This window comes from Cinclus cinclus, chromosome 20, assembly GCF_963662255.1.
Source record: "Cinclus cinclus chromosome 20, bCinCin1.1, whole genome shotgun sequence".
Classification (NCBI taxonomy): domain Eukaryota; kingdom Metazoa; phylum Chordata; class Aves; order Passeriformes; family Cinclidae; genus Cinclus; species Cinclus cinclus.
Window position 1 is genome coordinate 3,348,124 of NC_085065.1, and position 23,092 is coordinate 3,371,215.

The following is a 23,092-nucleotide window of genomic DNA, read 5'->3' on the forward strand; positions in this document are numbered from 1 at the left end:
TCTGTTCTACTCTTCCCAGCTTCTTCCAGGCTTTTAAGGCCCTAAAGATCTTTTTTTTTTTTTTTTTTTTTTTTTTTTTTTAGGAGGAAAATAAAGGCTTCACAAGCCTTTGGTTGTGGCAGTGAAGCATCCTTTGAGGGCACAAAACCTAACTTCAAGGACCTCATTTTCATTTCCAAAGGCCCATTTTTAGTTCTCACATGCCCAGTTTGAAGACCCTTTTAGGGGGTCCAAAGCCCTCTTTTACAGCTCAAAGCTTCCACTAGAATGCCTAAAGCCCTCTAGTCAGCATCAAAGTGCTGTTCCTTGAGTCCAGAGAGGAACCAGTAGCTTCACCTCAAGTTTGTAAACAGGCTCTGTGAGAGTGAAAAGATTTCTTAGCACAAATTAATTCATATTGCCCTTTGGATGTGGTGCAAATAAGATTTTGTACTTAGAAAGTGAAGGTCAGTGAAAATGGTAAAAATGTTCAGTCCTGACACAGGTTGAGAGCAGGGATGTTTGCAGCTTGGCTCTGTGCTTGGGGTGGTTAGAGCTTCTCTGTTCCATCCCCATCCATGTGAGAGCTCTGTTGTGGATCCTGGCTCTTGGAGACTGGAAGAACGTGATCCTGCACAGGGATGGGAAGGAAGATGGAACGTCTCATTGTTTTTGCAGTTTATAGGCTGGGGAAAAAAAAAAAAAAAGTGAATTCTTCTAGAGCATTTCGGGTGGAATTAGCTGTTGATCGTTCTTAGTTTTGTAGTTGGACTCTGTGAGACTGAAAATGCATGAAGGTGCATAGAACTGGTGCCGGGACAGAGAAACTCTTGGCTTTTTCCTGGGCACTGTCAGCTCCCATCAGAACAACCACACGATAGCGCTGCCGACTCGCAAAAGAAGGGAACGCACCGAGCCCAGCTCGAAACCACCCCAAGCACAGAGCCAAGCTGGAAGCGTCCCTGCTCTCAAATAACCTGTGTCAGGACAGAAAGTTTCCTCTGACCTTCCCCTTTTAAGAACAAATTCTTATTTGCAACACACCCAAGGGGTGTGACACATTAATTCTTTTGCGCTGTGAAATCTTTTCATTCTGTCAGGGTTTGTCTACAAACTTGAAAACATCTGGCAAAAACAGCTCACAAAAGTTCCAGCTGAGAAAGATCTTGCTGCCTACAACTTCAACTGCACCCATCAGACTACCCCGGTGTCTTCACTTTCCTTCTCAGTACTGTGTCCAGTCATAATCCTTCAGTCTTACAGAGTCAGGATCCAAACAGAACAGCAGCAGGCACTGCTCCCACACTAAAGGTGCCAGGACTAAAAGCTCAGCAGCAGCCTGGAGTCTGCATTCCCACTGTAACAGTTCAACAGGTCTAGCTCAGAGAGCCACCTGCTAGGACAAGCAATTAAATTCACCAAGGACCACCCAAAGTGTGGAATCAAAATTGGTTTCTTTGCCAAAGAGAGGAGCTACAAGCCCATCTCAAAAGAAATGGGATTCCCTCCTCCAAAATAGAAAACATCTGAGGACTGATCCCATAAAAAGGTGCCAGAACACTGTTAGTGGGCATCACCTGCCCTGGTAGGCCAGGCAGGGACAGGAAGGGGTAGGCAAGGAAAGGCCAGGGAAGAAAGGGCCAGGCAAGGCAATGGGTACACAAGGCCATGCAAGGAAAGGGATGGGCAGTCAAGGCAAGGCAAGGACACAGAGGGGTCAGAAAAGCAAGGGAAGGCAAGGCAAAGAAGAGGAAGGCAAGGCATTGCAAGGCAAGGGAAGAAAGGAGCGGGCAGGTGAAGGCAGGGCTGTGTCTGGAAAGCAGCACAAAGGAAGGGGATGGGTAGGCAGGGGTGGCTGAGCAAGGCAAGGCAGTGAGAGTCAGGAGGAGCAGGAAAGGCAAGATGAGGGAGGAGGGAAGTAGGCAGGTAAAGGTGAGGGATGGGTATAAAAGGCAGTCCAAAGCCAGATGTGTAGGCCGGGCAGGACAAAGTAGGGGATGGAAAGGAATGACAAGGAAAAGCAATGGTAGGAATGGCAAGGCAAAGCAAGGCAATAGACTGACAGGCAAGAGAAAGCCCAGAGGTTTTAGGAAAAGCAGGGCAGAAGGAAGGTGAGCCCAGTGATGGGTCGGCAAGGGAAATCAATGGCAGGGTGGTAAAAGTAAGGCAAGGACAGGGAAGAAAAAGGTAGGAAACTCATGTCAGGTCACGGTCTCTGAAAAATAAAAATGAGATTTCTCTTCTACAAGAAAGAAGTCCTGTGACCCTAGTGTTCCAGGTGCAGATGAGAGGGTGCCCACAAGAGGACAAGGCCAGACAGACTCATCTGTCCTAGCAGCTTTCATCTGTGAGCAATCTTCACAGGCACTGAATTTTGGAGGTGGAATCCCCATTTCAGCCAAGTGCTCCTGGACAAGAATGGCAGTTCTTTGCCATAGGAGAGAAATCACATGGCCCTGGTGTTCCAGGTGTAGATGAGAGACATCTCAGGGGAGGTCAAGGCCAGCTAAACCCATCTGTCCTGGTTGATTTTGTCTGGGAGCAATCCTTGCAGGTATTGGATTTTGGAGGTGCAATAAAAATTTTGGCCGTGGGCTCCTGGATGAGAATGAATTTCTCTCCATAGGAAGGAAAGAACACAGCCCCAGGGTTTCATGTGCAGAGGAGAGGCAACCCATGGGAGGTTAGGGTTAGAGGGTTAGGGGGTTAGGGTTACATTTATGCAAGGATTAGGGTTATGGTTAGGGTTAAATGAGGGTTAGGATTAGGTTTACAGAAGGGTTAGGGTTTGGGATAGACTTGTGTTTCAGATTGTTTATGTAATGGTTTGGTTTAGGGTTGTTTAGGGATTATTTTTAGGGTTATATAAGGTTTGGTGTTATGATTAATGTTTTTTTTACATTCCAAATTAGGGTTAGGGTTTGTTTCAGGATTTGGGATTGGGTTATGTCTGGGTTTAGAGTTAGGCTTTTTGATGAATCAGTCAGGATAGGTTTAATTTTAGTTTTAGGTTTAGGGTGATTTTTGGGTTAAATTTGGGGTTCCTTTGGGGATTATAGAAGGTTTTGGTCTAGGATTAAATGAGATTTACCACTGTGGTTAGGTTTAGCATAAATTGAGGCTTAGACTTTGGGTTAGCATGAGTGTCATGATTATGGTTAAAGTTAGATTAATGTTTAGTGTTAGACCTGGTGTTAGGCTTAGGTTTATGCTCTCATTTCTGGAGCAAATGCCCGTGGCTGTCTCATGGCTGGAGCTGGGCGTGTGCTGGTGCCACACAGCAGCAGCTGCTCTGGGAACAGCTGGTGAGTGGGGTGTCAGCTGAAACCTGGGCAGGGGACAACCTTTGCACCTCCCACACAGCACCTCTCCAAGGCTTCCAACAGCCTCTTCACCTCGGGGGTAGCACTTGAGTCAGAGCTTCCAAATGTGGCTGAAAATCTGGGGTGAACGAGCACCCATGCTGACCAGGGCTTCTTCCTCATCGCAGGACTGATCTTCAGGCAGCCTCTGCAGCTCTTTTGGGTTTTCTCACATGGCTGAAAGCATTTTTGGATAACGTGGGGCTGGTACTGATGGATTTCAGCATCTCATCAGCAAGTGCTAAATGGCAGCAGAACATCCTGGGCCAGGCAGTGAGAAGGGCTCAGGCTGCAGCATGAAGAGCAGGCACTGTGCAGCCCCTTGCCTTCCCCTCAGCAAATATTTACGCTTTCAGCTTTCTCACTTAAAGGCCTAATTGGAGTCTAGGTGAGCTGGCACACTAGAAGGGAGCCTAATAGAGACATTGCAGTGCTATTAGCACAGATGGTTGTCATATGTATGCAAATGAGGAGCAAATTGAATTTGGTGTCCCCTCTCACCAGCTGTCCTATCCGCACTGGCTCCCGCAGCAGCAAGAGGCACTGCCACTGCTCTGCTAATCTGTCATCGCAGATTAATTACAACTAACACATTAATCTTCATTTGTTTCCCCATACAAAGGAAGTATCCTGTTCTTTCAAGTACACTCTGATGGGATGGGGTGCTCCAACCTGGGAAAAGAAAAAAGAAAGGGAAGGAGGGCCAGGCAGCTTCATTAGTGCCAGCCCCGGGGGCTGGGGCTGCCGGAGCCTTAGTGGGGCTTTGGTGCTCCTTCTGGCAAAGCAGACCCCACTGGGGGCACTGGGAGCCTCAGCCACCTGCCGGGAGCTCCTGGGACCTAGGCTTTGCTCCGTGAGCCTTCCTGGGACACGTTTCTCTGCTTGGCTTTGTCCTAAAGTGACAGTGTCACTCCTTTCCCAAGCTGGCAGCTTCCAAGGGGATGGTTGGTGTTAGCACAGACGTTTGCTGCTTCCCAGTAAAGTGGCTGTAATGGGAGTGCTGGGCCAAGGAGGCCCTTCAGGATGCTGCAACCCTTCAGGCAGTGGCACTTTTACTGCTGCCTTGGGTGGGAAGAGAGTGACTTGCTTCAGTCTCACCACTAATTTTGACATTTTGATGAAAAGCAAAATAATTCTTTCTGGGTTTTTGTTTTGTTTTGTTTTGTTTTTGTTGGGTTTTTTTTTTTTTCCAAGTGAAAATATTGCAGCTGAGACATTTTACAGGCTTCTGGAGTTAGCACCCACTATGTTTTTGGGTAGAAGTCTAGTCTCTAATGTTTTTTTTTTCCCCCTAGTTTTCTGCTATTTATTGGAGTAACCCATAGTTCTCCTCAGTTCTCCATTAGCTTGGTGTTTGGACTGCTGTCTGCTCCCTGTGTGGTCTCTGATGCTGTGATCTGGAGTGTCCTGATGGCAGATGTTAACGATGTGTATTTAATCAGTCTGTAGAAGCTCAAATGCCATGTATCGCGTGGGCTGGAGAGATGCTAGAGGAGCCAAGGTGAACAACTTCCAGCCAGCTTGAGACAGCAGGAGCTCTCTTACAGGCAGCAGGAACAGCCAAACCAGCACTTTCAGTCATCCTGGAGGTGTTTTCACATGTCCTTTGGATCCTAAAACCTGTTCCCCTTGCTGGGCTGCTCTACCCCACCACTGTCCAGGATTCCCCATTCCCTTTGAGTGCATCTGCCAACGACCCACACGGGGTGCATTACTGAAATGAAATGAAATGAAATGAAATGGAAGCCTTGTGGTGGCATCACCTCATTTCTTAACCTGGTCCTGCATTAGCAGAGACATGTGATTGTCACCCTGCCCCATCCCTGCATGTGCTCTGCTCTGGGAGCCACCCCAGAGTCCCCATTCCCTTCTTTCTGGGCCATGGAGCTGCTGCTCCCCAGGAAGGAGGACAGATTTGGCACTTTCCCACCTCACAGACACACTCGCTTTATTCTCTGTCTTCTGATGACATATTTGTGAAGTTTGGTAGAAGTGACACTAACACCAGGAGGATTCTGCTGCAGAGATTGCCTGTCAAGGTGTTAAACCCAACTGCAGAGCACTTCCCAGGCAAGGAAACCTGGAAAGGTGGAGTTGCATTTGTGGGAGTGGGTCAGGAGCTTGTGAGGGATAACCATGACTGAAGTGTGATCATTCCTAACCTGGCATAACCAACAACAGGGGTTCAAAGGCACAGCACAGTCACCCTTTCCACAGAAGCTTCAGAAGGAAGCAAACCCACTGCTGTGAGAAGGCTTCACCAGGACACAAACAGCTGCAGAATCTGGCAACAACATAAAACATTTTGTGGAAATGAATGGAACATGCACTTCTGTTTTTCTAAAATTTAATGTTTCATACCGTTCCAGTGATTCTTAAGTCATCGGAAATTGCATTTCCTACTGTTCTGATTGTCATGCCCTGCTCCCAGAGACCTGGAGCTGGCCTTAGGTGGCAGTGGAAGGGAGAAGAGGATGTGTGGGGTATTCTGCTGATAGCTAGGGAGAACAAACGCAGTCACTCTTTAATAACTCCTCACGGGAAAGTTGAAGAAAAATGTTGATTAACAAGAAAATGAAAATGTATTTGTTTGACCAAAGCACAGCCATGTCTCATGCCAGACTGGTTTTCTACCACGTGCTCCCTGGGATGAGCAGTGTCCTGTCCCAGTGCTGTGGTGACCTGAGGCCACGCTGGCCCTGTCCTGGCGGTGAGCTCCAGGAGCCCTGTGCCACACTGCTGGGCTGGCCAGAACAAAGGGCCCCAGGACAAGTCTGGCCATCGGTGGGGTTTGGGGACAGGGACATTTCCAGTCTTCTTATCAGGCAATGCAGATTAATGCATTTCTGAATGCTTCTAGAGCAGATGAAAGATGTGTTCAGTGTTGAACTGGGCAGGAATGCTGGATTTGGGGTTCATTTCTGATCAGGGTACAGAAGATATTTTTTTTAACCTTGTATGAAGTGCTTGTATCAACACCAGTATGAGCAGGGCTGTCCATTTCTGTCCCAGTCTCCTGCTGCAGGTGAGTGGTGCTGTGCTCAATGTGGGGTGTGTGCAGTGGGAATCAGACCCACCAAAATGTGAATGCCCACATCGTTTTGGGCTCAGCAAGAGTAGTCTCTGGGTGAGGTGGCCCTGCATGTATTGGAAAAAGATCAGGATAGGCACAGAGCATATTTTAGTGTCTTCAGAGGCACCCTGTGCACAGAGTTGCAGCAGTTTTTTGGAGCTGAAGTTTGTGGTGCTTTGCTATTAAATTTAACTGGCATTTGCATTTCTTTAGATGGGGTTTAACTCCACATTCCTACTGCTTTTCAGAGAAGCTGTCAAATTCTCGGAGTGATGGCTTCTGTTGTTGAAACCTGGGGTCAATGCAAAGACACCTGCAGAGCTGTGCTTCAGGACCTCTGCCACAAGTAGCCATGCCCTGTGTCTTTGATCAGGTTAGATCAGTGAGACAAGAACCCTCAGACCTGTCAGGCAGCTTTTAACTTCTGTTCCTGGCATGCCTGTCTGCCACCCCACAGCTCCAGTGCTACCTGTGCCCATGCTCAGACTGGTGATTCAGTTTCTTGCAGGTGACTGATAAAGGGATTATCCTCCTGCACCCACAGCAGGACAACTGCAACCACATCCTTAATGAAAGAAATGTTTGTCACTGGTTGGCGTGTTTGCTTCTGTCAGGTTGAGCTCTTTATCTGTGCAGAGTCCCCCAGCTGACAGTGTTGCTACCTTGTGTGGCTCCCATGCAAGCAGAAACCAAAGGGGAAGCAGAGATGCCCTTGAACAGCCAAAATGGATGTTTCCAGCAAATTCCTTGCACAACAAGTTGCACTTCAGGCTGATGTGACTGCTGCAAGTGGTCACATTTTCCTGCTCCATGAGAAGCGCTTCCCTCTGACACACAGGGTGTTTTCTGTGGTTACAGTGTGGAAACTCAGATACTCCTTCTGTCTAACAGGGTTTGAAGCTGTCTGAAGTTGGGAGTGTTTCTGTCAACTGCAGACTTCATACCCAGCCCTTAATTCATGCTGGGCTGGCAGGATGCTGGGGGGAGAGCCTGGCATGAGGGCAGGGTTTGGGGTGTCCCTGAAATTTGTGTACTTTGGCTGAAGCTTGCTTGTGGGCAGAAAGGCTTTTGTGGCGTGAAGCTTAAAAGGGTCTTTGAGTAGTTCTGCTCAATACTCTGTAAGGGTTATGTTAAAGTGTCCCTTTTTTGTCAAATATGTGTCTAGACAGCAAATTCGTAGTCGTGGCCGAAATGTTTCCCTCCTGGCCTCATAAAAACATACCATCACCTTTAAAACATCATGCTCCTGTAGAAAAATTTGCTGCTCTGGAGTTATAAGGAGCACTTGAGCATCCCTGCAAGTGGAAAAACAGAGGAAAAAATAGTGTCTGGTTTTCCAGGGAGGTTTTGGGCAGCACGTGGGGCATCTTCAGACTTACCAGAGGCACATTCTGGTTGTTCTTTACAATTGTTCATGTTTTATGTGAGTCTATTCCTCCCATTCCGAGGAGAGGGCAGGTACCCAAGTACTGTCCACCGATCCAGAGCTCCAGATAACCCAGATTTCTCCCCTTTACCCTTCTCCCTGCCTGCAGGGACCTCACCAGAGCAGGAAGAGCCAGTTCACCCTCATCACCTCCTCCTCTGGTTTGCATAGGCAAAGAAATGCAAAGCACATCCCAGGAAGGTGGTAGTGCCTTGGTGCCACCCTGGCACAGGCTTTCCAGGTGACAAGGTTCTTGCAGCATGGCCAGCTCCCTGCCTTTGCCCCGAGGGTCTGCGTGGCTTCGTTTGCATTCCAGCCTCCATCTGTGGTGCTTGGAATTTATTGGGATGCAAACACACGATGCAGGTTGCCATGACTGGTGCCCGAGCCCTGCTGCCTGGATAAACAAAACTCTTATTTTGGATCCAGCTCCACCTGTGCCCACTTTGTGCGTTGGTAAATGAATGGTGCGGGCAGGGGAGACAGCTGGAAATTCAAGGCTTTTCAGTGACCCCCAGCAGTGTCTGGATGCTGCCCAAATCTCTGCTAATTGGTCCCGGGAGATCCCCATTTGCTGCACCCTCATCGGTTTCCTGAGCCTGATGGGGGGGGGGGAAATCCCTGGATAGAGTGCATGGGGGTAGCACTTTGTATTCACATTCAAATATCACAAGTCTGGGTACCAGCAAGCACCTCCCGAACCTCCGGAGCACACCTGGGGCTGACACCTCCCAGTTTGCTCCAGCACGGACAAAAAGACGGGACGTAGCCCCAGGGCCAAATTTTGCCCGGTGTTTTCCAGGCAAAACTGGAAATGAGGAGCAGCTGGGAGGAATTGTAGCTGGCCCAGTGAGTTTTTCGTCACAGTTTTGACAGTGAGTAATAAAGAATTGCAGTTTGGAAGAGTGAGATTTGGGGTGTCCATGCTGTTCATGACAATGCTGCCAGCCCCAAGGTGGGTGAGATAGCCTGGAAGGTTTGCAGGGAGTGAAATCCATCACTCCTGAGCAACCTGACCCCATCCCTGATTTGCCACAGCTCTGCCAGCAGCTCTGAGACAGCAGGGAAAGTTTTTCCCCTGGATTTAGCTCGCACAGCGGTTTTGAGCTGATGAATGTTGATGTTGAAGGTTTCTCTTGCTCCTGTGAATGATTTGATTTGGGCTCCTGTGCCAGTGCCCTGACACCACCTCTCCTTCATCTGCCTGGTACCTCATGAGCTAATGGTTGACTTCTCCTATGGGCTTTGTGTCAGCAGGGTCCATCTCTGCCTTCTTTATTTATTTTCTACCAATTTGTTGCTTATCAAAAGTTCACCGGAAAAAGCAACTCCCCTTGTAGCAAATATTGGAGAGGAGGTCTGTGCAAACTGCTGAGTTTTTATTTCATGGGACCACCTTCTTCCAAAGATAATTAAGTTTATCTTAATTAGTTTCCTGCAAGAAAACTTAAATATATATATTTAAGGTTGTTGGTTGTTTTTGTTGGTGCTTTTTTTGTTTGTTTGCTTTGTTTTGTTTTGTTTTGTTGGTTTTGGGGTTTTTGTTTGTTTGTTTGTTTTGGGGGTTTGGCTCAGGAAAACATTTTGTTTGTCTCAGCATGCTGTATTTGATTCTTTCTGTTTCCTCATTTTTAATTATTAAACATGACTATCTTGTGAAACAGAGCTTGGTTTCCAAATGAGATGTCAGAAAGTTTTCTGTGAGAATACCAAGGAAAATGTGTTTTGGTATTTTCCATTTTGGCATGTTCAAGGGGAATATACCAATATTTCCATTTGGTGTGTCCCATTTTTCTTCCTGATTTTGTTGCCAAATAACCCAATTAATTTAATGTGAGTTTGCTATTAGTTTCAGTCAATTGTAATTCTATTTTTTTTTAAAGAAATGCTTTCCCTTGAAAACAGAGGAAGGGGGAGGAGATGATGCTTATGGCAGAGCAGGATTTTGAGTATTGCCTTCTGACAGCACAGAACGGTTTATGGAAGGTGGAAACTGGAGTTGTAAATATGAAAAAAAACTTTTCATCTCTAACCAGGCAACAGTTTCTCTCAGGCAAATCTCAGAGATCTTACCAAGACCCCAGGAAGCAACTGGAAGTGTTCCCATACCATAAATGCACTTGACATCTGCTGTTGAACAGTCTGTTGTGTGAAATGGAGCCAAATTCGATGAATTGTGGATCTGTTTTCTACTTGGTAAGGCTCTGTGTTCACTTGTTACATGCTTTCAGTTTTTTATACTTTTTTTTTTTTAATCTTTTCTCCAATTGGTGCTGCAGTGACTTTGTCTCCAAGGGAAGGTTCTGCTTCCTTACAGGCTGTGGTGGGGAGTTTTGGATGCTGCCAAACTTTGTGGTTTCTGCTGCCTCCCGGAATGACAAACGACTTCTCCAAAGCCTTGTGGCACCTCCTGTGCCCTGGATGGGAAGCTGGAATCCTTCCTTCTCCAGGCAGACATAAAAGGATGTCCCAGAACCTCCTCGCAGACTTTGAACTCGAGGTTTAATGGCCTTTCAAGTGTCTATTGTTTTCTGGTTTGTTCTCTTTGTGCTCAGCACCTGGCACGTAGAAAATGTGCTCTGAAGGACAAATAAATCATTCTGATCATCCCGATGGTCACAATAAATCACACAGGCCATGGGATTTGCTCCCAAAGACCCTGTGGGAGCTGGGTGTCAGGTTTTGTTTAGGTCAGACCCTCAGTTCAGATCCCCTGCAGGTTTTGGTGCTTTGCACCAAGGGCTGATCCCTCTTGTGTGGGTCAGAGTGGGATGGAGGCAGAAGCTCAGGGTGAGCCCATCAGCTCTGGCCTTGCTGCCCCAGCAGCTCCCAGCAGGTGTGGTGTGTGTGGTGGGGGGACATGATATGTGAAACCAGCCAGCTTGGGTTTTTCTACTTTTAATGAGTGCAGAAAGTAAATAAATGGACTAAAGCACAGAACAGGGTTGCCTATCCAAGAGACTGAGAACTGTGAACCAGAGGGGAAAAAACCTAAATTTAAAAACTCATACTATTTTTGGGAAACTGATATCACGAGATTTCCATTTGGCTCTTGTCTTTTGAGCCTGTTCTGCTTGAGATTTTTTTGTTCAACCTGACTAGAAGCCTATTATTTTCTTTAAATGAGAGATGATCCTGATACGTGGCTGAGGAAGCCTTTACAAAACAAACTTGCCAGCTTGCAGAAGAGAATTGCAACACTGGCAAAGAGCAGCTAAAGTTTAAAAATCTTCCTCATCTAATAGCCCCAAGCTGTTATTAAGAACCTGCAGGTAAGAGGGAAAGCCATCCACAGCTCTGCCCTCTAAAGTACCTCATGAGTAGGAGTGCTTTTGCCATTAAAAGTTTTCATTTCAGCATTTCCTTCTTTGTGCACAGAAGCCTCATTAAGCCGTGGTCAGCTGCCTGTCCTGTTGGACTTGTTTGCTACAGGCCTCTGCCTTGCTGGGACAATTTTGGGAAGCATTGGTTTACAGCATCAAGGTGTTTGCTCTGGGCAGGGTTTGATCTCCATGGAGGATGGATGTGAGAGAGGAGTGGCAGAGGAGTGACTTGTGGTGTGGCAGCAGAATCAGGTCTGGACAAAATGGGAACACTCGACTCCCCTGCTCCTGCTCCTAGGAGCATTTTCTTTTCATTGAGTGGGCCATTGTTTGCCGGGCGTAACCTCTTGCTTCCCTTTGTACGTGTGCTACCCCCTTTAATTAAGAGGCATGAAAATGGGATATTCCATCTTGCAGAGGGGCAGGAAGGGGTGCAGCTGAGGCTGCTCTCTCCCATGCAGCTCTGCACAGCTTGACACACTCAGCTGCATCATTCATGCTCACTCTGCAGCATCATATGGGGTGGGCAGCACTTGCACTGGCTTAAAACAGCCCAAGGATGGCCATTCTAGAATCATGGAGTGCTTTGGGTTGGAAAGGACCTCAAAGACCACCATGTTCCAGCCTCCTGCCAGGGGCAGGGACACCTTGCACTACACTGGGTCATTCAGGCAGGTTCCTCTGGGCTGCACGAGCTTGGATCGGGTCAAACCCTGGCTCTGGGATGCAGAATGACCCTTTGGCTGCCCTGTCTGGGCTGCAGACCCATGGAGAAAACCAGCACAGGGCTGAGCATCAGCTTGTGGCTGTGGGGCTGCAAGTGGGGACTTTCAGTAGCTGCCTGGCTGAGATGATTGGCAAAAAGATGATTTTGAGAAGCAAAAGCATGAGGCAATACAAGCTTTAATACCTTATTAAGGAGGGTGCTGCCCATCCTGTACTGAAATTGATGCCTAATGGTTTTTGATTTTTTTTTGTTTTATATATTCACTGTATTCTTTGAATATATATTTGGAGATCTGTCGCCTGTTACTGCATTTGTAGCTAGTTTTCCCAGTACTTTTCCCTGCCCTGATAGGCAGAAAAACAAAGCATATTCCAAAACCCTTATCCTATCTTGGTTCTCCCTGGAACCAAGGCCAAAAAACAGCTCCTTGAGACACATTTTCATCTACAAAGTACAGTCCCATCTGAGAGGGGAAGGATTTTGAAAGGGCTTGAACTGGGGGGGGGAGGGGGAGAGGGGAGGAAATTTCATCACCACTTGTGCTCCTAATTGGTGCTTTTTGTCAATTGTGCTAATTTACTAAACTTATAAAACTATATTTACCCCTGTAGGGGGGTGGGCTTTTGTGAACATTTTCTGTGTTTGCCCCTGGAGGCCTCCAATAAAGACCAGGCTTTATATTTCCTCCTATACTAACATTATCTCCAAAGTGTGCCTTGTTTCATTTTTAGGTTCATAGGGCATCAGGATGAACCCCTGAGCAATGCACCTGCATCAAGGGTGGTCAGAGGGATGTGGAACAACATGAAGCAAAGGGATTTGAGCCCTTCAGTCCCAGGGCATTAGCAGTGCTGTGCACTAAGGGGTTAAACTGCCCGTGTCCCCGAGTTTCTGCTCGCCCTGGCTTCTTGGAGGATTGATGTGTTTGGCACATGCACACCTCCCTGCAGATAGTGCACAAGCACAGTGAGCTGCTTTGTGTGCCTGGACGTGTGTGCCGTGCATTAAGGTCACCTCTGTGCTCAGGGTGAACATATGGTTTATGTATTTCAGAGAAGGCAACAGGAGATGGAGCCTTGATGTGTGCTGCACAGGGGTGAAACCATTTCAGAGCTCAGTGTCTGGGTTGTTGGTTCTTCAGACCCTGAAAGAAATGGGGAGATTCATGAAAGTGGGTATGATCATGTGTCATCTGTGTTGTTCACCTTCAGATGTTTTCTTCATGGCATGGTCAGAATCTGGCAGGGAAGGGGTCAAACCCTGCTGGGGGGTGTCCTTTGGGTCATGCTCCTGTTAAACCCTAAAAACTCAAACACCAGCACAGTGATGAATGCTGAGAGAGTGGCTTCCCACCCCTTCCTTCCCCTTCACAGGAGCTGAGGGACAGGAGTCCTGTAGGGACAGGCATGGGATGAGAACATAGCTGGGGTTTGGTTTTGGCTCAGTTCCTAGTGTTCTAAAGACCAAGTCCAGAAACTAAAGTTAAGATTCCTATTGTGATGGATAGACTTTATACCTGATTTTGATTTAACTTGAAACCAATTCTCAGGACAGGGGGTAATATGGACTTCATATAACATGCAGGATATTTTCACTGGTACTGATGGGTAAGACACCCAATTCACCTATTTGGGTCTTTGAAAATCACACTTAGGTATTTAAGAATACCCAGACCTGGAAAGCAGCTTTTTTGCTTCCTCTTGGCCCATTCCTCCTATATTTCAGAAACATGGAGGAGATGCAAGTGGAAAAGTCTGGCAGTCTACAGGAACAATATTTTTGCTGTCTTAGACTCTCTGAAGATTGCAGTAGATCTTCAAGGTAGTACCAGACATTGCTTTTGCCTTTCTGTTGTTCATTAGCTCTCTGATGGCTTTCAAAGGGAAGAAACACACTGAATATGGGCTGTACAAACACTCTTTTCCATCTGGAGAGAGGAAGTGATATTTTTAATGCCTGTGATTAGTCTGCAGTAATTTGTTTGTTCGCTTGAGAGCTTTTTCTTTCCCCTCCCCAAAATGAAAACCCAGAAAATCTTTGTTTTTGCTGCAGCCTGAAATGCAACCTTTCGTTTCCACGCCTTAGTAATTGAAGGTTTACGATATTGCTGCTACAGCCTTTTTCCCAACATTAAATCAGTAATTAATACTCTGTTGCTGGAATGTTGGTGGGAGGTTTGAGCTCTGGTCTGTAGGAGAGTTTCTGCATCAACATATGAGAGAGACCTTTTGGTCCTTCCTTCTGTGAAGTGTCTTGCATGGGCTATTTCAGAATCTACTCAGCTAGAAACTGAGCATAAGGCAGATTCTCCAGCCCAGTGGCCAGGGTGTGCTTTTGGGAACCAGAATCACTCAGTTCCAGCCCTTGATCCAATGAACCTGACATTGAAATGCTGACAATGGAAGCAGCTTTATTAATACTGCCAGCTCAAAGTGTTCTGAAATCATGTGTCAATCTTCTGAATGTTGAGATAGTGGAAAATACAGCTGAATCTTTGGCTAGTTTTATTTCCCTTTTGGTTTGTAGCTTTTGAGGGACAAGTTTTCAAGCTTAGGACCATGACCAGGGCTAGGAAAAACTCTGTGCATAAACCCTTCCCCTCCCTTCACAGTAACTCCTTTGGAGGGAGTTTTTCCTTCTTGTTTTATTTTATCAGCTCCTTTGTACTCCTCAGCAGAGGAAACAACCTTTTAGTGAAGGCACTTCAAACTCCAGGGCAAAAGAACCATCTCCTCCCCAAAATCCTTGCCTCCAAAGAGGATATTCATATCTGCCTTTTATACTGCTGCTGACTTCAACTCACCAGTTTTAAAAGGAATAACCTTGAGGTGTCTTTTAGCACTATTCCAGACTGAAATGATTGCTCATCTTTAGTTTGCAGCAGAGCCTGGCCAGATTTGCTCCCAGTGACCTCGTTTGAGCATCATTGTCAGGTTATTTTTCCTGCTTTCTCTCTGTATATCAATATTGAATCAACAACTTGGCATTAAACAAACAGGTCTCTGTTGATCTAGAATTTAAATTTCAGCCTTAACCCATTGCTTGGAAAGATTCAGTGATACTTCTCAATAAAAAGAAAAAAAATCTTCAGTGAAGATGATGAAAAGATTTTAGAGCCTGCAGGGTTACAGGAAAGCCCAAGGAGATGATTTGGAAAAAATGCCTCACTCCCCATTTCTGCCATTAATGTTAGAGATGTGGGATATCAGAGGCAGTTAAATGATTTTTAAATTTACAAACAAAAAAATCAGCCTTTCCAAAAGCAACAGGACATCTCCATTTATTTAGAAAGAATGTGTGAAATGCAAGGAGTGTTCCCTTTGCAACCTGTGGTTCCAAAATAGTGAGGTGAGCTGGGTTAGAAGAGTGAAGTGGTTAATAGTAATCTTGCTTTTAAATTCACCACATTTGGAGAAGTCCTTAAAGAACTCCTCCAGATGCCCTAGTGAGTGATTTCAAGTTATCTGCAGATCAAACATAACAAAACATAACCTGCTCTGACACGGGTCCCAAAAGGGACCGACATCATTTGTTCTTATTTTGAGTTACTTTGCATAATAGGGTCATGTTCCAGAAGTAAGACCATTCTAAGAGGCATGACTGCAATTTCAGAAAATAATTCCCTTTTCCTATTCTGAATATTTCAGTCTTTGCAGGCTCAAAAGACATGGAGAAAATGAAACAGTCTTTAAGCAGCAGCCACACGGTCACCTCTGCCTTCCTGCATCCCCAGCTGTAACCTTCACAATTTCAACTGTTATTCCTCACATGGATATTTTAAAGATTGGTCATGCCCATTAATACCTTTGTTCCAGCCCAAGTCTTGCTGAATGGTGTGATATGATACAAACCATGATTCATAAAAGTTTCTTGGAAGTGGCTCAAGAGAGATTTTGTGTTTTCAAACAGCTTTTTGAAATGTTAATGGCTGTTTAAGAGCAGCAGTGAGCAATTTCAGCTGGGGATGATTCAGTTGAGGAGGTTCTTGAAGCAAGTTTGTAGGAGTCAGAGAGACTCAGAGACAATAGGAAAACTGGTATTTTGCTTAAACAGTTCGGAGTGGGAATTGCAGCTTCTTTAGAAGGAAAAAAAATATTCCAGTACATTAGAAACCACTTCAAAAATCACGAGATTTTCTTGAGACCAGAAACTTTTAATGTGCTGTTACATAAGCAGAATTGGAGCAGTGGCTGGAGGTGCTCCAGCTTTATCCCTTTGGTAGTGGGAAGGATTCCATGGTGGTCGTGCTGCTTTCAGGAGTCCCATCATGGGCTCTGATAGAAAAGAGGGTTTGGATTTGTATTTTGTTACCCTACTTGATCCAGCTGCTTGTGCTGATCCTGGGTTGCAGTGGAGTGAGATTCCTGCACAGGCCCCAGCTGGAAAGGTGAATTCCTGCTGCTGGGGAGGACTTGGATTCTCACTCAAGACCTTGGGCAAGTCACTTCATCTGTGCAATGGGGATAATCATGTTTCTTGTCAAAGAATTGCAGTTAGGTCCACTAAAATGATAAAACTGAGTAGAGGAACCGATGAAACCAGACCTATGTAGAATAGTGACCTATATGGAATAATAAATCTCTAGGAATAATATTCCTGACCCTGGTTAGCTTTGTGTATCCTCACGTGTTTTGCCTTAACCAGCAACTTAACTCAAGCTAGCTCACAAAACCCATCTCCATGTCCCAATCCAGAGAAAGCATTCTGAGTGGGAAATCCAGATTCCTTAATTTCAGCCTGAAAAGGATTGTCTGATTCAGGAAAACCAACAGGAACTGGCTATACAGTTGTAAATTACTTTTAAAATGGTGATGTGGAATTTGCTTTCCCTTCTTCACCACCACTGAAGCAGAGATAGAAAGAAAAGTACATGAGGCATTTTCCTTGTGATAAAATGCAGCTTATTGAAGTTGGACTTGCAGCTTTAGTGCTGAGAACAAGCTGGCAATTGAGGAGACTCCTACAAGCCAGAGTGATGCCATCCTGATTTCTCCCCTTTTTTAAAAATATATTCTCTGTATTCTTCACACATATATTTGTAGCTTTGCAGTCTATTACTGTAACTCAGCTTCAGTGTTTTCCTAGGCAGAAAGACAAAACAAATTCCAGGACCCCTATCCTATCTTGGTTCTTCTTAGAAACCAAGGTTGAGACCAGCTCTTCGAGCCATGTTTTTTAAAAACAGAGCTTAGTCCTCATCTGAGGGGGAGGATTTAGAAGGTGCTAGAGATAGGGGGATTATTTCATCAGGCACACCTTTAACTGAGGGTTATTGTCAGATATGATAATTTCCAAAATCTCTAAAAATTGCATCCACATTATGCAGGGTGTGCATCTGCAGCTTTTCCCACCTGACAAACTGTGCACCTAAGGATCCTCATATAAATATTTTTAACATCCCAACTGTGCCTGGCTCATCATTCTAGGACCAGAGCAAAAGGCATCAAGATCAAGAGGGTTGTGTGGAGGAAGGACCTTTCTCCTGAAGGAACTGCCCAGCCCTGAGCATTCCCTGTGTGGAGGTTGCTCTGCTGTGGCTGTGCACCCCTGGCACACAGTTTATTGCTGATGGAAGAAGCTTTCCCAGAAGGAAATACTGCACCCATAACCTTGTGAGTGGCCAAAACCCAGCTGTAAAGTTTTCCAAGGCCACTGGTGCATAAATAACGCGTCGCAAAAGCTCCGTTTAAAGTCATGGATGTTCCTCAAGGCCAGAAAGCAAAGAGAGGCAAGGCTGGGGCGCAGTGTATTTCACAGAACTGGGAAGTCTGGGCTGTATTTACCCAGCTGGAAGCTGGCTTCACAGCTTTTTATGCCCAGGTTTTGCCTCAGGTGCATATTCTCCCATTAGGTTTAAGTGGCTGGAAAAGGCCAAATATGTCTGAAGTCACTTTTGGCTAATTAATATGGCAACAAGTGCTGATTAATTAGTTTGGGCCTGAAATTAGCTGAAATATTTTTTTTTTGCAATGGCCTAGGCCATAGATTTATGTGTGTTTCTTCTCCAAGACAAACAATACTCTGAAAATGCTGTTTTTGGGGTGCATTCACCCTGAAAATTACTGCCTGGATTTCTCAGAACTTCAACAGTAACTATTTTATTTCATTTAAATGCATGTTTTACTTTATTTTTTCCTGATGGAAAATCTTACCACACGCAGCATCCAGTGACAATCACATGCCTTATCAGGATCCTCTCTGCTTGCTATGTACCTCTATGTCGGAGCAAGTTGAAAACCTTTGGGACTGAAGTCCAGATTTTCAGATCAGCTGAACATCATAACATGCAAAAGGTGTTGAGGCCTCAATGAAAAATGTGGTGTCCTCTGATCACCACCATGCTTAACACCCAGACTTGCTGACTTTAACAGCTTGGTAAGTGAACTCCCTATGTGGGTGATGATTTACTACTGTGCTAATGTGGGCTGTGGTGTGTCTGGCTTGTGGATATCCACAAGTCCAGGACCTCAGAAATGATGGGGGCAATTCCCCTTGCTCCTACACAGAGAAACTCTGCTCTTTGCGATGGATATGTGGTAGGTGTGCATTGCAAACACGTTGTCAGACTAATAATTATGGAGTTGATGTGGACCTGGTTAGTGATGCTTAAGAAATATTGGAGTCTTCTTCACAGATTACCATAGCAGAAGGGCCCACCACTGTGTCTGGCTCGGGGATTCCCTGTGCAAGAGATTGAAATTGAGTTTGGCTTCCATTGTCCATCCAACTGCAACCACTTTGGAAATATAAACTTGTAAATGGCAGTGGCTGCCTGTGCCCCAGGGCTCAGCTCTGCTGCTGTTGCAGTGGGTTGAGAAGGAGAATTTCCTTTGCATGGGACTCTTTTAGCTTTCAGTCCAAATCAGGATGAAACCATGAGTGTTCACATTTCTTGTGTGCTGGAGGTTGTCACCGTGCATGATGAAGAAAATGTTTGTTATTAAAAGAAAAATCCATGAAACAGCTACAAATGGCTGCCAGTTCTCAAATGCAGAACTAACCCTGGAACAACAGCAGTACCCAGAGTGAAAGATCACTTGGGTGGGAACCCAGCAAACCACATCAAACCCAAGGTGCTTTAAATATTTAGGCATAAATGTCGTGTCAATTTGCCATTGCACAGGGAGTTCTTTATAGCTCTGCTCCATCCATCCATCCATCCATCCATCCATCCATCCATCCATCCATCCATCCATCCATCCCAAGTGACTCTCCCCATCTCTGGGGGAGTGATTATCAAATTTTAGCAGAGAGACACAATAATATTTCATCTGGAGCACATTTTTTAGCCCTAAAGCCTCTTTAGTTTCAAGTTTTTCTTCTCCTCCTCTTCCTTTCAGCTGGTAGGTCTAACTATTGCCCAGAGCCAGGAACCCTTAGAACCAGTCTGACAGGAGGCTTCTCTTCCTTGATAGGACTCTTCTCACATGAAAATTTGTGTGAATTTGCAGGGCCTTCATTAGATGAGTCCCATGATTAGGTGTGGAAAGGTGTGGATTGCAGAGGGTCTGTTTGTCCCAGAGGTGACAGAAGCCAGAGTCCCATTGCTGCCACACAGAAATGGTCCTACAGGAGATTATGCAGATGGAAAAGACTCTGTAACCCAAAGTCATTCAGGGTTTTTTTTTGTTTTGTTTTGGTTTGGTTTGGTTTTTTTTGTTTTTGTTTTTTTTTTTTTTTTTTTGCTAAAGACGAAGTCACTAATGTCGATGAACCCCTTCATTGCTTTTAAATTCATTTCTGGAAACTGCCTGCAAATCCCTGACCTTGTGTGGTCCCAGCAGAACCTTCACAGGGCAGCAGTTCCATGCCACGAGCCCATGTTTTCCACGTAGTTATAGCTGAGCACGTTATTGCCTTTACAGCCTGTTCCTGTCCTTTCTGCACCACTGTTCTGTGCTGCCTTGTGTCATACCCCAGAGGGAAGGAGGGACACAGATCTTCAGGCCATTGCCTGAAGTGTTTTCTTGGGAGCTAACACAGACCAGAGTCTTCTGCCTGGATTTCCATTGCTGTGTGATTGCTCCAATCTCCAGGTCATGCTTTATAATCCTGTTAACCCAGAGCTGCTTCATAACATCTTGTCCCACAAGTCTCTTTCCAACTCATGTTTTTGCAGCTTGTCATGTTTTTCTTTGCCACGTTCCCCTACAACACCTTTTCCCTTTTTGTGATTTCTGAGCTCTCTGAGCTGCTTTTACATGAAACCACAACCAAATCCTTCCTGAGGCTTCATCATCCATTCTTATGCTTCTGCTCTATTTCCTAGGAAGTTTGAGCTGGTTTTCTCACTAAGTATATTGTCCAAGTATTTAATAGCACCTACTTTTTCTCAGCTGCATACTTGAAGGAAACCCTTACATTTCAGTCTCCCACTTCACCGTCCTTTTGCATGCCAAGATAGTGTGAAAAAAAATGGTTGTATGAAATCAACTCTTTGTATTATTGGAACCAAACTGCCCTACCTAGCTTAGAAGAGGCTAATAGACTCAACTGGTCATTTATTTTCCTTCATTCAGTTGTGAAAAGTGTTGTCCAGAGAGCAATTGACTCCAAATGGTTTAGGTCTGGATGAAACTCTTTTTGAAAAGTGCTTATTTCTCTTCAGCTTCTGCTATTTCCAACCTGCTGGGACTTCAAAATTCAATGTAATGTTCAAACATTGACACCTCAATTTGATGTATTCCTGGACATAATGAGTTGCACTTTGAACACTGATGTTAATAGTGATAACATCTTGCTAACTCTTAATTAAGACTAGACAAGATAGCAACACTGCATTTAGGTTAATCACGGGCTGATCTGATCAGCTGATCATATAAATTTAGTCTGATCAGATCACAAGCTTTTGAGAGGGACTGGAAAGTTTGTATTATCTGGTAGGCATCTCTTCCTTGGTTATGCCATGCAAAATTCAGTGTCAAACCATCAGCATAATCTATCTTCATTTGGCATTTGCAGCTGGTCACGCAAACAGTTTTTAAACCCTTGCTGGCTCTTTAAACCCTGCTGCTCTTGATAGGCATTCTTCAGTGTAAAGTCCTTCAGTGGCCTCTGAGCTCCACACCTTGCCAGTAAGACGTAGCAGAAATAACAGATTGCTGCATGTTTTGTTTGGTTTGTGGTTAATACACAGTGGAATTGGGAAATTAAGGAGACCTATAAATAGCAGGTCTTATATATACACCTGAGCTCTTGAGCGCTGGACCACCAGCAAGGAAACCAGAGCTGGAGCTGAACACCTCCAGCCCCTGTGACTGTGAGCAGGGCAAAGCAGGCAGAGCTCCCTCCCTTCTCAGTGATGTGAAGAGAAGGAGCTGAGTGTGCCCTCCGTGGGCAGCAGGAGCTGGGTGTCAGGGTGCAGCTCTGGCAGCATCTCCAGCCACGAGGAGCTGGATGTGCACACATGGATGTGCAGAGGTTTAAAAGAGGCTCAGTGACAGCCCCTGTGTGTTGGTCCCACTGTGATGCTCTGGAGCAGTGCTGGGCTGCCCTCGCTTGCCACCTTGCTGGCAGACCCTGAGGGTGAAGCAGAAGTGACCCTGCTGTTGGGGTGGGCAGGGAGCTCTCCTGCACCAGCCCTTTCCCTCTGCTGCTCCAGACTGAGGGCAGGAACCAAGGGCTGTCTGAAATCAGCATTTCCTGTGTGGAAGGCAGAGGATGTTCATTCTGGTTTTGAACTGGAACAACAGGAGCTGTTGGGGTTGCTGATGTGAGCCTGCCTTTGCAGCCGCAGGGACCCAGCCTGGGCTCCAGGGGCTGTGGTCATTCCTCACCACACTGTAGCAGAGGGGAGAAGGGACGAGGAGCTTTGATGGAAGGCTGGCAGCTAGAGATTACTGTGTCAGATGGAAGGAGGAAGCTGATTTTGTAGGGAAGGATGAAAAGGTGTGAGGACACCAGCAGCTGGTCCTCAGAGCACTGGGACTCAGGCCATGTGGTTTGCTGTGGCTCCATGGAGATGCATGGACTCCAGAAGTCTTGCCAGGCCCATCACAGGTTTGCTCTGCTGGCCCCACCAGCCCAGGGTTTGCTTTCTTCTGCTCCCATCTGGAAAGGAAATCATGAAATGCAGTTTGGATGATGGTAGTCTGCAGAGAGGCAAGTGAGAGATCATCACAGCATCGTGTACAGAGGTTTTGGTTCATAAGGAGGTGCAGGCTCCAGGTGAAACTTTCCCTGGATCACCTCCTTCATGGCAGCTCCCTGCTAGGAGGGCTGAGCTTCTCTTTTCGTGTGTTCCTCTCCAACTCAGCCACCTGGTTTTGCAGAACTGGTGGGAGCTGCATACCTGTAGCAGCAATGGCCAGGATCTGGTCCAGTCTGGAGCAGATGATGGCCCAGAAGTGGGAAGGAGACATCCACACACACAGGAAAGCTCATGAGCTTCATCCTCTAAAGAATCCAGGACAAGGAGACGTGGAGGAAAGGTTTGTCAAGAAGAGCTCAGTGGTGGCTCTGGTAATTCTGTTTCAGTGGAGTGAGCACATCATATTGCATATTTACATGTTTAAATGAGTCACAAGCTCTATGCCTTCCCCACATGTAGATCCCATCAATAGCAGCTTTATGCAGGCAGGAACAGAACCTGGGGACTGGAGCACCAGCACAGTGTCAGGGGAAGTTAGTACAAATTGCTCCATCGGCTGGACATTAAAGCAAGGAGTGATATCACTCTTAAAATAAGAAACCTAATGCAATGTGCTTTAATAGCTGAATAATTGCTGTGAGCAAAGAAAGAGGCTTTTGTGAAGGAGGATCAGGGAGAGCCAGGAGTGAGTGCTCATGACATCACAGCAGTGCACAAGAGAAACTTTATTCTCACCGCTCCGCAAGAGCGGCTCCTCGAGCTGCCAGCCCCAGATAACTCAGTGGGAGACTTTAGAGAAGAGTTAATAAAATGATTGATTTACAGCTGGAAAAAATTAGAGCCTGAAAACTAGCATGCTGACATTGTTTGAAAGATGTGCTAGAAACCTCCCCCACTTTTTATTTGAGAAGAAGGTCATTTGCACCTAAATTTGGAGCTTGCAGCACTTGAACTGGTATTTTGGGGGACTCACTGTCAGTTACCTTTCATGGGAGACAGTTGTCAAACTATTATCAACCTAATTTAGCTATGCAAAAATAGATCTTAAAAGTCTGTACCTTCTTAGAGGAAGGAGTAGGTTTAAAATATTTTATTTTCATTTGCCAGCTGTG

At 45.8% G+C, this 23,092-nt stretch overlaps 1 protein-coding gene across 1 annotated transcript in view; it reads right to left on the reverse strand.

Annotated features, from left to right (window-relative positions):
• Positions 1 to 22,251, reverse strand: part of LOC134052212 (ubiquitin carboxyl-terminal hydrolase 42-like) — a 28,467-nt gene extending 6,216 nt beyond the window's left edge. The window contains exon 1 of the mRNA XM_062506553.1: positions 22,182 to 22,251. Within this exon, the coding sequence (XP_062362537.1) occupies positions 22,182 to 22,251 (70 nt within the window). The remainder of the gene's footprint in view (positions 1 to 22,181) is intronic.
• Between the last annotated feature and the right edge of the window lie 841 nt (positions 22,252 to 23,092).